General features: G+C 43.6%; 1 protein-coding gene across 1 annotated transcript in view; it reads right to left on the bottom strand.

Moving 5' to 3' along the window:
• Positions 1-404: 404 nt before the first annotated feature.
• Positions 405-14869, bottom strand: part of smc2 (structural maintenance of chromosomes 2) — a 58716-nt gene continuing 44251 nt past the window's right edge. The window contains exons 16-24 of the mRNA XM_060916568.1: positions 14438-14562; positions 13991-14184; positions 4971-5114; positions 4446-4640; positions 3995-4195; positions 3782-3898; positions 1358-1518; positions 1079-1226; positions 405-928 (exon numbers count right to left, since the gene is read on the bottom strand). Coding sequence (XP_060772551.1) covers positions 761-928; positions 1079-1226; positions 1358-1518; positions 3782-3898; positions 3995-4195; positions 4446-4640; positions 4971-5114; positions 13991-14184; positions 14438-14562 — 1453 coding nt within the window. The 3' untranslated portion in view covers positions 405-760. The remainder of the gene's footprint in view (positions 929-1078; positions 1227-1357; positions 1519-3781; positions 3899-3994; positions 4196-4445; positions 4641-4970; positions 5115-13990; positions 14185-14437; positions 14563-14869) is intronic.

The raw sequence follows: 14869 nt of genomic DNA, 5'->3' as shown, positions 1-14869 counted from the left end.
TTTGAGCAACTAGAATCCTACATTAGACAAGAATGGGTTAACATTCCTATCCCTAAACTTGAGCAATTTGTCTCCTCAGTCCCCAGACGTTTACAGACTGTTGTAAAGAGAAAAGGGGATGTCTCACAGTGGTAAACATGGCCTTGTCCCAACTTTGAGATGTGTTGTTGTCAAGAAATTTAAAATCACCTAATTTCTCTTTAAATGATACATTTTCTCAGTTTAAACATTTGATACATGTTCTATTCTGAATAAAATATGGAATTTTGAAACTTCCACATCATTGCATTCCGTTTTTATTTGTACTTTGTCCCAACTTTTTTGGAATCGGGGTTGTACAACACAACATAAAACTACAGAGCTGCAACCTACTGTAGTGCAAATAATTCCATAACTCTTAAAGCTTGTTTAAATCCATTGTACATTTATTGAAAATGGCAAAACCAAGATGTAAGAAGTACAGAAGAGATGTTGGAAGCAAGCAGGATAGAAAATATTAACACTGTACAACATGCGAAAAAAAAAAAAACCCAAACCCGATCACATGTAAATTTGTTTCCAGTATTAGCAAAAGTACTCGATGCCATGGTACCATGCTTTTACTGGCCAAACCCAATCCAATATAGACAGCATATTACGCTTGATGTAAAACTTAAGTACAAATATACCATTTTTTTTAAACTGTATACATGTGTTTAGAATAAAGAAAGCTAAGTTTATCTGCATGGCCTGTGACCATTTAGCTAGCGAGTATCACACGTTAACGTTTATCCTTGGTCTTGGCTTTGTCATGTGCGCGTTGGGCCAAAACTTTTCCCTCATGTGTCTGAGCGGTGCGTGTCACTGTCGAAATACCGTCCACGAACTTGGTCTTGAAGAGAACGCTGGCGTTGGTGAACATGCCGTCTTTCAGCGACACGACCACAAACTACAAAAGGGAAAAAAGGGGAGGAGTAGTTCAGGACAACTTATTCCCGAATGAACTGGTTCAAAATCAATGGAATACCGAACAATCGTAAATGCACTTTTTTTGGGTACAGGGTTTTCATAATCTTGCATGTGGGTTTTAACGTATAACCTGAGAGTGTGTGAAGTGTGTGCGCAGCATCTGCCCGATGTTTTGTGTGTGAGAGAGGTCGAGAGCAGCGTCCACTTCATCTAGGATGTAGATTGGAGCAGGTTTAAACAGTAGCATGGCCAAAATCAAAGAAAGTGCCACCAGTGACCTGGAAAGGGAATATGGGGGGAGGGGACGAAACACACACACACACACACACACACACACACACACACACTTAAAACCACTGCCATTGGTTCCGGCTGTCATATTTAGATCAGTGTGTCTGGACTGCCTGACCTTTGGCCTCCACTCAGTTCTGTCAAGTTCTCTTTCCATGTGTTTCCAAGAGCAACCTTAAACTCGAGGCCACCGAGGACGCCGCAGCCTTCGGGCGGAGCCAAACGAGCATCTGCCCCGGGCAACAACGTGGAGAATATGGATCCAAAATCCTTATTCACCTACACACACACACACACACACACACATTGCACATTTGGTTGTTTAGAGGTTGGTGTTCATGGCAGCACAGCTAAAGCCTCGGTCACAACCGGCCGTACGTGCAAAAAACACAGGAAACGCACGGAGGGCGCGCGTGTGACGTGCTGATTTTCGAGCCGCAGAGGTTCTTTGGCTACGTTCAGACTGCACCCTGAAACGACCCATATCCGATTTTTTATTGACAATCTGAACGACACAGATCCGATTTTTTTCACATGCGACCCAGGCCGCTTGGATATGTGGTCCTAATTCCGATGCATATCCGTTATTTTCACATGCGACTGCAGTCTGACTGGACAGGTCGCATTCATGCGACCTACACGTCATCAACAAGAGACAAACGTCACTATTCTGCGTTGGCTAATCCCGCCTCTTTGGTGGAAAACAACAACATTTGTACAGTTTTCAGAATTGAAATAGACTTTTATAGAATTGATCAAGCTAATGGTGGATTTGGTAGGGACCTGGATGTTGATCTGTTAGCCTGATTAAATAAAACAGTTTCTATAACTGATTTATAACTTAAACCATCCTGTATTACAAGATTATCAGATTGTTCTGGAAATTTCCAGTAATTTGACACCTTCGGTCTCATTAGTCTGCTGCCCACATTAATCAGATTATTGTGCGAGTTCCGCCGCTGCCACAAAAACCACATCGCCAGGTCTCGCCTCATCTCCATCGCAAACTGCACTGGTGTTTCTGCACCTTGAGCCAGCGCTGAGAGAAGTTGCAGAATTCAGCTGGCTATAAACAATCTAAATAAATATTTATAAAAATGTAGAAAAAGTTTATTAATATGACGAAATAAATATGTGCAAATTATTAAGCCTGAATTAAGAGTTTGGTAATACAGCGGCCGTATCCCAAATGACTGCCTACTGAAGCTCGAGTGCACTATATAGAGTTTAAAAATCCATTACTTCCTAGTAACATGTAGTGCACTTGTATAGAAATTAGAGAGACATTTAGGAGTCAACCCTCGTTACCAGGCTACACGTTTTCATTTCAGTTCAGAAACAAAAACACACACGAGACCTCACACTTTAACCAGATAATTAAACAAACAAACAAACAAAAAATCATTAAACATGAAGTGCGCGCTTTTTTTTTTGTTTACGTATTACGTAGATGTGCTTATTACGTGTCAATTTGCGCATGCGGGACACTTTTGGGTCGTTTTCCGTTCATATTGGAGATCGCATACAAGTCTCAGATAATTGCACTGCAAAAAGTCAGATCTAACCAAGATTAAATACCTTATTAAGACAAAATATGCTTATTTGTCTGCCAAGATAATTCTCCTTTCCAGGCAGGTTGTGTGTAAGAGTATTTCACTTACTTTAAGCATTTTTTCCCTCAATTATCTTAATAAGGTATTATAACTTGTTATTGAGATTTTATTACTGGTTATGAGTAAGTTCTGTCTTAAAATGAGAATTACCGTAATTTCATCGGTGTTATATTAACCATGACAAGTTTGTCAAAGTCAGAATTTCTTATTTCAAGCATCTTATCCTTTCTTTAAATCTCTTAACACAAAACGGATAACTAAATTAAATGAATTGTTGTATTGTCAATCTGGCAACAAAAATAGGCTACAAAATGGATTGGTTTGTTGTTTTGATTTATTTGGCGGTCTCAGTTGGTATAAACACTTACTTAAACAGAGCACACCAATACGCCCAGATGAAATAGTCAAACTGTTGGTTGGGGGACAAAGTATCTAGCATGTTAAAGTGAGTAGTACAAATCTACTTGTTTACACTAGTTTTAAGACATCTGTGGGGTTTCTAAAGCTAGATATATTTACTTGTTTTTAAAAATCTTGCCAAGTCAAATTTTCTTGTTCTGTTGGCAGATAATTTTGCTTATTTTAAGTAAAATAGTCCTAACTTTATTACTTTTTTTTCTTGTTTTTGTAAGCCGGGTTTTTGCAGTGTGGTAATGTGAACGGCCTAACAAAAAAATCGGATTTCACAACAAATCGGATATGGGTCATTTCAGGTTGCAGTCTGAACGTAGCCTTTGTCATGTCAAACAAACTCTACGGGTGCTTACGGTTTTTTTCAGGTTGCAAGACAAACTTATGGCCAACGTGCGTCTTTCTCCACGAACAAAAAAAAAAAGTAGCAATTTGGGAAACGCCCCCCAAAAAACCCAAAAAAAACCGCACGTCCGGTTGTGACCTAGGCTTAAGTGACCATTTTTTAAAATGCTGACCTTTTGCCATGCCACATTGAGCGCTTCGTTCTTTTTCTGGTCCAGCTCTCTGATCGTCTCCAGGATCTTCGCTTTATCGTTCTCAACAATCCTCTTTTTCTTTTTCAGATCGTTATACTAATAAAAAGAGACGTTTAAATATTAAAACACCCAGCGGTACCAAGACATGGTGGCTGATTGAAATCACTTCAACCAAGAGGTGAAAGTGCGTACCCGTTCCTCAGCCTCACTGAGCATGTTCATGGCTCGACGGTTGATGTTTCTCTCCAGCTTGTCTTTGGTCTCTCCGAGTCTCTTTAGTCTCTGCCCAGCTTCTTTAGGGTTGTTCTCCTTGAAGTCGTACGCAGAGTTGGGCTGGCCGAAGAGCTGCCGCTCGGACGGGATCCAGTCATTCTCGGCCAACATACGGGTCACCTACGCAATACCGGAGACATTACATCATTTATACACCCTCACTAAGGCAGCACGAATAAATATATATATATATTTTTTAAATCATATCGTGATTACTTGGCTACATTAAAATTATAACCCTCCTCTTTTCAAAATGACATTCCTTGCTTCAGCATGAACACAGCTCGGGGTCAGAGTGTGTAAAGAGAGAGCAGAGAGTCTAAGGGCGAGTGGTGAGAGACAGCACGCCCTTTCCCGGTCTCACGCTCACCCTCGCAGCAGCATCTGCACTGTCCTTCTTGTGCTTGCTGATGTTGTGCTCCAGCTCTTGGATTTTGAGCTGAGCGTCGTTGTTGTGTTCTCTTAACTGGTTGGCTTCTTCACTCTTCCGCTTGATCTCTCGCTCCTGGGCCAGGATCACCTCTTTGTGTTGGGTCAGCTGCTCCTGCGCTTGCCGCACAGCATCCTACGCACACATTTTTTTCCCTTCATTATAAACATCTGGTACTCTTGCTTCATTTCATGCTGTTATTGGAAAATAAACAACTTTGAGGAGGTGACGACTGAACAGTCAGAATTCGCAAGAGCCAACGGTGTTTGCTAGTAGTTTCAGATCGGTCACTGCTCATCATACACCACGTGAGAAACGAATCTGTGCGATACACCTACTTTACCATGGGCTGATGAAGCCGTTTACGTCTGCAAAAATATTCTTTCAACTGTTTAGCCAATTCCAAGTTCTCTCTATAGGAGCAGCATTGAGTAAATCCTGCATAAGTGTACTACATACTCATACCTTATTAGCTGCGACCTCAGTGGTCATTGCACTGATTTGTTCCTGTAAGGCTTTCATTGCCTCATCCACAGCCTCAATCTGCTGCTCATAGCCAGCCTGCTCCCGCTTCAGCTCCTCAAGCTCCAGAGCCACCACATGAGCCTCCTACACCGAGAGAGAGAGAGAGAGAGAGGACAGAGTTGGATTGAAAAGCATTGATGGATTATCTTACTTTAAAAAACAAACAAAAAAAAAGACAACACCCACCCACACACTAAAACCCCCATTCTTAAGGCCAATTTATGCTGACAACGCAGTCCTCGCAGATGGCGTCGCAGACAGCGTCTGCGTAGCCCCCCCACCTTCGCAGACGCTCTGCACGCACCTCCCAAAAATTGTGACCACCGCAGAAGCCTCGCAGACAGCGTCGCAGACAAGAGGGCTCTGATTGGTCCACTCTACATCCGCTGTACACGCACTTCCGCTTCCCTACTTTCCCGGTTTGGTTTGTTTTCAAGACCGCCATTTTTAAAAACACGAGTGAAGATGGAGCAGCACGAAGAGCGGTTGATCGAGGAAGTGAGGAAGTGCGCACATCTATACGACTCCAGTTCTAGTCATTATAAGTAACCGGAGGATAAACACTCCACTAACCACACCCACCAACTACTCCTAGCGATTTCGCGACTTCGCACCCCCTTGCGTTGTGGCGGTGAATAACATCGCGCACGCCTATTACTCCCCGCTCAACGATAAATTACAACTGTCTGTGAAAAGCTATCTGCGAAAGCCTTGTCGCAAGAGCATGCAGAGGCCCTTAGTCCACCTCAGAATCACAAAAAGCTTTATTGCCAAGTAATTTGGCTTGGAGTTAAGGTGTTCAATAAATAAATGCTAAATAAAGACAGACAGGCTATTCTAAGATGTTAAGAAATAAGAACTAAAACAAAACCGTGTAGGCAAACAAATGTGGGGGGCAGAGTAAATGGTCCTGTTTATGAGGCCAGCAGCAGTAGGAAAGAAATTATTTCTCTGGCATGAAGTTTTGGTCTAGATCAGGGGTCATCAAACTTCAGCCCACGGGCCGACTCTGGCCCGCCACCCCCCTTTGATCAGCCCCTCTGCCCCCCCACCACTTGAACCGGCCCTATGAGGCAATCCCCAAAAGTGGTCATGGCCTATTTTTTTAAATTGCTTTTTGGCAAATAACATGTCTGCATCTTGTATTTTGTTGATTTTTATCAATTAAAATTGATATTTAGTTATAAAATGAACTGTTCATATTTTCCGAATTTTCGTCATATGCTCGCGATCAAGCAGTGACAGGCAGCGCACACGCAGAGAACTGTCAGTGTTCAGGACAGCAAAATGGCTAGCGGTCAGCGAAAAGTTGACAGAGAGTGCAGAGTTTTTAAAGAACAGCGGACCACCGATTATTTTTTCGTGCAGTTTGTCTTGTATGTAAAGAAAGTGTGTCGGTTTTCAAAGAATATAATCTGCGTCATCACTACGAAACCCGCCACAAAGAGTATGCTAGTTTGCGAGGGCAAACAAGAGAAGACAGGATTCGGAGGATGAAATGCGGACTGGCTGCACAACAGAATGTATTCCTTCGCCAAACCCAGATCAACCAGGCTGCTGTCCGAGCTAGCTATAAGGTAGCTCACCTACTAGCTACCCATGGAAAGCCGTTTACTGATGGGGACTTTGTTAAAGTATGCATGCTTGCTGTGGCCGAGGAGGTGTGTCCCGACAAGAAGGATGCGCTCAACGCGGTGAGTCTCTCCGCACCTACTATGACCAAGCGAACCGAAGATTTAGGGGACAACGTGTATGACCAGCTGAATGAGAAAGCGTCAGAATTCGAGTTTTTTGCTTCGGCCATGGATGAGAGCAATGACGTGCAGGACACAGCACAGCTGCTGTGATCTATTGCTCTATTGCTCATATTATTATAATTTCACTGATTTTTAAATGTATTTATTTTATAGGCCTATCTATTTGACCTTTATTAAGTGCTGCACACAATTATTAATATTATTAATAATATCAACAGGCCTACCTACAATTTATAATTTTCCACTCACCTTTGCCAGTGTCAATCACCTCAACTAGGCAGATGTTTCTTACCTTGACAGCGTTGATGTTATTTTTATTAGAAAATAAATAAATGGAATATCTGTGGTATTTCAAATTAAAACAAAGTGTGAAGACTCGATTACTACTTTTGCAAACCACTAGTAAAGATAAAACAAATATGTGCCAGGAATCAAGTGTTGATATAGCAGTGGGGGGATATAGCAGTGTGGGGATATAGCAGTGGAGATGGCTGTGCCAGGCTAGTAATCTCTACTACACAATAAGGCCTGCTGGTGGTCATATTTGTCTGGGTCATACAATTCTATGTTATATAGCTGACCCGACCCCCCATCACAGTCAGGAACAACAATGTGGCCCCCAGAGAAAAAAAAAAAAAGTTTGGTGACCCCTGGCCTAGATGGACCGCAGCCTCCTGCCAGAGGGGAGCATCTCAAATTTAACGTCCGGGGTGGGAGGGATCAGCCACAATCTTTCTTGCCCGCCTCAGTGTCCTGGAGGCAAACAGGTCCTCAAGTGAAGGCAGGCTGCAGCCAATCACCTTCTCTGCTGAGCAAATGATACCCTGCAGTCTTCCCTGGCTGTGGTGGCAGCGTACCAGATGGTGATGGAGGTGGTGAGGATGGACTCAACGATGGCTGTGTAGAAGTGCACCATCATTGTCTGTGGCAGGTTGAACTTCTTTAACTGCCCCAGGAAGTACATACTCTGCTGTGCTTTTGAGATGAGGGAGCTGATGTTCAGTTCCCACTTCAGGTCCTGGGTGATTATGGTGCCCAGGAAGCGGAAGGACACGCAGGGTGATGGGAAGAGGAGGGGCTGGGTTCTTCCTGAAGTCCACAATCATTTCCACTGTTTTTGCAGAATTTAGCACCAGGTTGTTTTTGGCTGCACCAGGTCACCAGATGGTCGATCTCCCACCTGGAGGCGGACTTGTCCTCACCAGAGAGGAGTCCAATGAGGGTGGGGTCATCTGTGAACTTCAGGGAGCTTGACGGATGGGTGGGTGGAGGTGCAGCTGTTTGTATACAGTGAGAAGAGCAGAGGAGAAAGAACGCAGCCTCGGGGGTATCCCGTGCTGATTGAGTGTTGGAGACATGCTTCCCCAACCTCACTTGCTGCTTCCCATCAGTCAGGAAGTCAGTGATCTGCCTGCAGGTGGGGTCAGGCACATTTAGCTGGGATAGTTTGTCCTGTAGTAGAGCTGGAATAAATGGTATTGAACACAGAGCTGAAGTCCACAGACAGGATCCTGGCGTAGGTTCCTGGGGAATTCAGGTGCTGAAGAATAAAGTGGAGGGCTGTGTTGACTGCATCGTTCACAAACCTGTTGGCTCTGTAAGCAAACTGCAGGGCGTCCAGAAGGGGGGGGTCTGTGATGGCTTTGAGGTGGGAGAGAACAAGGTGCTCAGAAGGACTTCACCACGGAGGTGAGGGCGATGGGTCTGTAGTCATTTAGTCCTGTGGTTCTTGCTTTTTTGGGGATGGGTATGATGGTGGAGGACTTAAACAGGCTGGTACGTGGCAGGTCTCCAGTGAGGTGTTGAAAATGTCTGAACACTGGAGACAACTGGTCAGTGCAGTTTCTCAGGGTGGCTGGAGAGGCAGAGTCAGGTCCAGCTGATTTACGGGGGTTCTGTCTCTTGAACAGTCTAGTGATATCCCTCTCCTGAATGGTGGAGGTGCAGTGGGGGAGGGGACCTTTGATGTGGACAGAGATGAGGAGGAGCAGGCTCCTGAAGAGAGGGGGGAGGGTGGTGATTGTGGGGGGAGGTATCAGGACCATCCCATTGTTTTTCAAAACGACAGGTGGCGTTAAGGTCGTTTGCAAGGCGAAGGTTGTTGACAGAGTGAGGGGGTTTGGGTTTGTAGTTTGCCTTAGCCCTCTCCAAACAGATACAGAGTCGTTAGTCGAGAACTGGTGTTGTAGTTTCTCAGCATACAGCCATTTAGCATTGCTCACCGGCTTGCTGAACCTGTATTTGGACTCTAAACCTGTCCCCACTCTTGAACGCCTCCTCCTTCTGCCATCTCATCTGTCTGAACCAGGGCTCGTCGTTGTTATAACTCACCCTGGTGCGAGTTGGTATACAGTTGTCCTCACAGAAGCTGATGTATGAAGTCACCGCCTCTGTGTACTCATCTAAACTGTTTGTGGCAGTCATGAAAACGTCCCAGTCTGCCGAGTCCAGACACGCCTGAAGGTCCTCCACAGCCCCCTTGCTCCACTTCCTTGATGTCCTCACAAGAGGCTTGCTAAGCTTTAGGTTCTACCTCTATGAAGGGATTAGGAGAACCATGACATGGTCGGAATGGCCCAGTGCAGTGCGAGGGACGGCGTCATAAGCATTGTTAATTGTTATGCAACAGTGATCCAAAACATTCTCCTCTCTGGTCGGACATTTAATAAACTGTTTGTATTCGGGGAGTTCATGGGAGAGATTACCTTTGTTAAAGTCACCAAGAACAATAACTAAAGAGTCCGGGTTGGTCTGCTCCACATGCAGTATCTGGTCAGAGAGTAAGTGCTATGCCTCCTGCACCTGTACATTGTTGGATCCAGTCAGGGGTTTAGCACAAGGTCAAGTACTACTTTTACTCCCCCCCCCCAAATCTCTGGTTGCTGGATATACAAAAACACCCCAACCCACCCACAACATGTCCCAAACATACCTCCTCCTCCCTTTTTTGTCCAGCAGCCAGAGATTGAAAAGAGGAAGAACTACTTTACTTTTGCTAAACCCCTCCTGACTCCAATTGCATTACTGCTGAACCTCCAGTGGTAATGTCAAGGCCCAATCCCAATTCTAATTTCTACCCCTACCCCTCCGCCTTCCCCTTGGCCCTTCCCCTTACGTATTGGGATAGCCCTTCAACGATCGCATACGTCATCGCGTACCTCCGTCAGCGTTTACGTTAGCAAAACGCGACCAAATGCGTCATTGGCTGCGACCAGCCGCTACAGTCAGAGCCAGAACCAGAAATCTCTGCTGGCAGGGTGTGATTTGTTAACTAACACCACTGAATGGGATATCTTTGGCGCTTCGTGCACCACATCCGACAGAATGAGGTGTCAGAACACTCATGTAAACAATAAAAGCGAGAATAACAGAACAAAACGTACGCAGTCAAGCAACCGAAAACAATACTCACTCCCAAAGCTTTTTAGCAGCAGCTTGGATTTCAGAAATCGCTGCTCATTCTCAGCTCGAAAGCGAATCAAGCGGCGTGTTTCCTCTGGATAACAACTTAAAACACGTAAATAATGGAGAAAATACATTTATGACAATCTTTCGCCGCGGGAACCGCCATCTTTCTGAAATCCGCATGAAATCTCGCTGAAATCCGCATGGCATTGTGGGAAATCACTCAAACCCCTTCGTTCGGAGTCAGCTCCAGGAAAATCTCCGTTTGGAGGGGTACAGAAGCCCTACCCCTCCACGTTAACTGGGATTGGGATACCCCTACCCCTTCACGTGAACGCGCAAAATGGAGGGGAAGGGCTAAGGGGTTGGTCCAAGGGGTGAAATGGGATTCGGCCCAAGATTCTCTCTCTCTCTCACATAATTTTCTGGTATTGTCCCCATTATCACAAAGAATTCAGCTTGTTTTACATTTCATACAGTTTTTAAACTGGATGCCTCGTCCCTGCAGCTGAGCAGTATTAAAAATAGGAGACTGGTTGAAGGTTTTGTGCTTTTGGTAAGGGTGCGAACAATGAGACTATCCACAACTCTCCCGCACTCCGACCTTTCCCATGATTCATTGCTGCGTCATAGCAGAAGCCGGGATCTTGCTTCCGCTCCACTGTGTTGACGCTTGTACAGTAGCTAACACTAACTGTTAGGTAGGCAAGATCAAAGATGGTTACACAGGTCCAATTTTCTGGTGTGCTCTGGGGATAATACAATCAAAGTGCCCCATCCGTTTACCCTCACGGAATGGATAGATGAAAGTTGTGGTCCGATGTCGGCTACACGAACAGTGTCGATTTTATTCTTAGTGAGCACATTGATGGCGAGGAGCTAAGGAACTACACAATCATCTACACAGTAATAAAATTGATCATCCAGATATTGGATGGTATTTGGCAGCGATTTGCTTACACTAGTACTTCAGCACTGGTCGCTCTTGGCTACATGCACTTATTGGTAGCCGCTTTGAATAAAACCGTCAGCTAAATGACTAATGTAGTGTAATGTTTGAATACAATATCTAATTCTGTGTAGTTGTTGGTTCAGGTCCAAAATGCAGTGGTTAGTGAAGAGCAGGAATCACACGTACAGATGAGCAGCATATGGTGCTGGGCAACACGTCTTGAGAGTCCGTTTGTGTTCAACAGATTCCATTCATAAAACCTTTAAGCTTTCATGAGTTGTTTGTACACCTGATGATGGCACACGAACCAGAAAAGAAAAAAAAAAGAAAAGAAGCACAACTTTATTCATCACACACTTGTGAAATTTCCTCTCTGCATTTAACCCATCTGAAGCAGTGAACACACACACACATACCCAGAGCAGTGGGCAGCCATGCTACAGCATCCGGGGAGCGGTTGGAAGTTAGGTACCTTGCTCAAGGGCACCTCAGCCCAAGGCCGTCCCATATTTACCCAACCACGTCTTTGGATTGTGGGGGAAACCGGAGCACCCGGAGGAAACCCACGCAGACACGGGGAGAACATGCAAACTCCACACAGAAAGGCCCTCGCCGGCTGCTGGGTTCGAACCCAGAACCTTCTTGCTGTGAGGCGACAGCGCTAACCACTACACCACCGTACCGAAAAAGAATTTATAAAGGGGGGAGCAACCCAAAGCATTATTCTCTGACTAAAACATTGTTGTCGTGGCTAGCTCTGCTCAGCTACGTTCGGCTCCCTCAGCCTCACCTATTTGGCTAAACCGGAACTCAAAAGACCAGCATCCGGTAGAGGCGGATGTCATGGTGACCCCATTGTCTCTTGCAGGAAAGCCGTGGATAAAGTGCACCTGGGGTGTCTGTGGTCTAAAAATACAGTTGGAAAGTGTACAACTTAATATAATGCTCTAACTGATGGTCAGGATTTAAAGAAAAAAAATCCTGAACTTTTGAAAGTCAAACTAAGATGGGGGAGGGGCAACGTCCCCCGAAAAAATTAAAATAACACGCAAACCCCTGCATTCTAGTGCATTTTAGTACTTACTTTCACTTAAACAAGTTACAACTTTTAAGCCTTTTTCTTTCATGCACATTAATGATTAACATGTCAAAAATATCAAATTTAATTCCCCTAGTTAATGAGTAATTTTCAGGAGTGAGTTTAGAAAACGCGGTGATTTTCCTGCCTGCACAGTTCATTACTTTGAAAAAAATCAGACAGTTGAAGGTAAACTCAGCAAAATCCCAAAACAGTTCTGTTAAAAATTAAAGGTCTGTTAGAGTTTCTAAAGCTTTCAGGTTTCAATGTTGGGGACGTTGAGCCTCGTTTATCAATCTTTTAGTCGAGTTGTGCGTTTGCAGAAGCTAAAGTGAACTAAACATTTCCAATTCATATTTATGCGAGTTGAAGCCAATTGTTTACATTAGTTCGTACTGTCTGTAAATTTAAACACACCAATGAATACCAAATTTCTCATGTAAATCAGGGGCGTAGCTAGGATTTTTCAGGGTGTGTGTGTGTGTCACACACTGACTGGCAGCCTGAGTACATTATGTAACAAAAAATAATTCCCATTGCTAGTTTTAGGCAGCTTAGAAACCGGCTCTTCCATTACTGCTGTTTCTTCCACGTTTTCTTGATGTTGTGTTCCAGAAACAGCACTAAAACTTAGCTTCGAAACCACAAAATGCAACTTTGATGGAAAAAAAAAAATATGAGTGATTCCACGCTTATGGGTACTGAAATGGGGACATGAACTTATTCACCTAAAACCATTTCTTTTTTTACCATCAGGTCACAAAACATGTAATCTTTAATGAATGATATGTTAAAAGATAACTTTAATTTTCTGAGATGTAATAAAAACATATTTATATGCCAAAGTCAAGCCTATGAGTTCCAAAATGATGTCTGTTCCATTACTTCTGTTACGATTGTCCATCTCGCGTCTGTTACAAATTAATTACAATCTAGCTATATACCATGTTAATCTTATTGAAAGAATGTGTATGTTTATTCTACTACACATGTTTATTAATTATATTTGCTAAAACATCACCTTCCTATGTTTCAAAAAGTAATTCTACATTGTTAAAATTGAGAATCTATATGTCCACAACACTTCTGTTACGTTCTGACTTTGGCATATAAATATGTTTTTATTACATCTCAGAAAATTAAAGTTATCTTTTAACATATCATTCATTAAAGATTACATGTTTTGTGACCTGATGGTAAAAAAAGAAATGGTTTTAGGTGAATTTTTAAAAATAAGTTCATGTCCCCATTTCAGTACCCATAAGCGTGGAATCACTCATATAATAAATTGCTGACCTCTCTTCACGTCGAAAGGAGGAGGAAAGTTTTGCTTGTTTTGACATGGCGAATTACTAACACAAGGAAATACTTGTAATTCGCAACTAAAAAGACTGCAGCTACACCGGCAGCTTGAACACGCTTTCTGGTGCGATTGTGTTGCGCTTGCGCAGAATGGTGTCAGTCCTGCGCGCCTTAGCTCGTGCACCTGAAGGCATGCCGTTAGCAAAGAACACCTGTCTTTAATCAATGAACTATGTTTGGGCTATTTAAGGACCGCGCCCATGCAAGGACGATGCGAAGTATCACGCGAAAAATCCGAAAAATAAATTTCTCCATTCGGGAAACCGGAGATTTTCAAGAGTTTTGTCAAATATCCGGATTTCCGGGTAAATCCGGAAGACTTTCATCTATATACAGTGCAGAACCAAAACACTCACTGTACCATAATTACTATATTATTTTTAAAATTTATTTAAGACCACAGTACCTGCTGTGTCTCCTTGAGTCTCTTGTTGAAGGCGTCTGCTTTGCTTTTTGCCTGGTTGAGTTTCTGCTGCGCTGCTTTCAGCTCTTTCTCTCTCTCTGCCTCTGCATTCTTCATCTTGTTCTCCAAGACCTTGTACTTTTCCGCTGCCTTCTTCTGCACTTCCTTCGTCTTCTTCAGCGTCTCCTCGCTTTCCTCTAAAGCAGGAAACAAAAAACACTCAAGAAACATCGCTCAAAACAAACAAACAAACAAAAAAATCAATAGCAAGCTGAAATCATTTGGCACGGCATAAGTCTCATCACATCTACTGTATATTGCAATACGCTAGATTATTAATGAACATTGTACTGTTAAAGTGATGATCAATCAGGTATGCTGATCACTACAACATGCAGTGATCGCATGCAGATTTACCAGGATTTTCTGTGCAAGTGTGTTCGTACATACCAATGGTCCTGCGGAGGTTCTCAAGCTCTTCCTGCTGTTTATGGAAGGAGCTTTGTTTGAGCTTGGTTTCCAGTATCTGAGCTTCTTCAGTTTTCAGGTCCAGCTGCTGCTTCAGTTGACGATACCTACCGGAGAAAATTAAAACCTTCCATTCTCTTTCTCAAACAAAAGTCTCTTTCCTCAGAGGTGGACAAATTATAAAAGCCATTAGCTTGGCCACCGAGGAAGGAAAACTCCAGCGGGTTGCACCGTCATGTGTTCTGGCTGTCCTGAGACTTAACTGATAAGGTGGTAGCTTACATAATGAAATAAGTAGTTAACTAACTCACTGTACAAGTTTGCGAATTACAGACGAAGGGAGACAAACAAGTTCATGATCATATCAGCTAGCCGATGTATCGGCGATAAGCTGTGGTGTTCTCACAGACAAAC

This window comes from Neoarius graeffei, chromosome 3 (assembly GCF_027579695.1).
Source record: "Neoarius graeffei isolate fNeoGra1 chromosome 3, fNeoGra1.pri, whole genome shotgun sequence".
NCBI lineage: Eukaryota > Metazoa > Chordata > Actinopteri > Siluriformes > Ariidae > Neoarius > Neoarius graeffei.
This window is presented reverse-complemented; position numbering and strand designations above follow the sequence as displayed.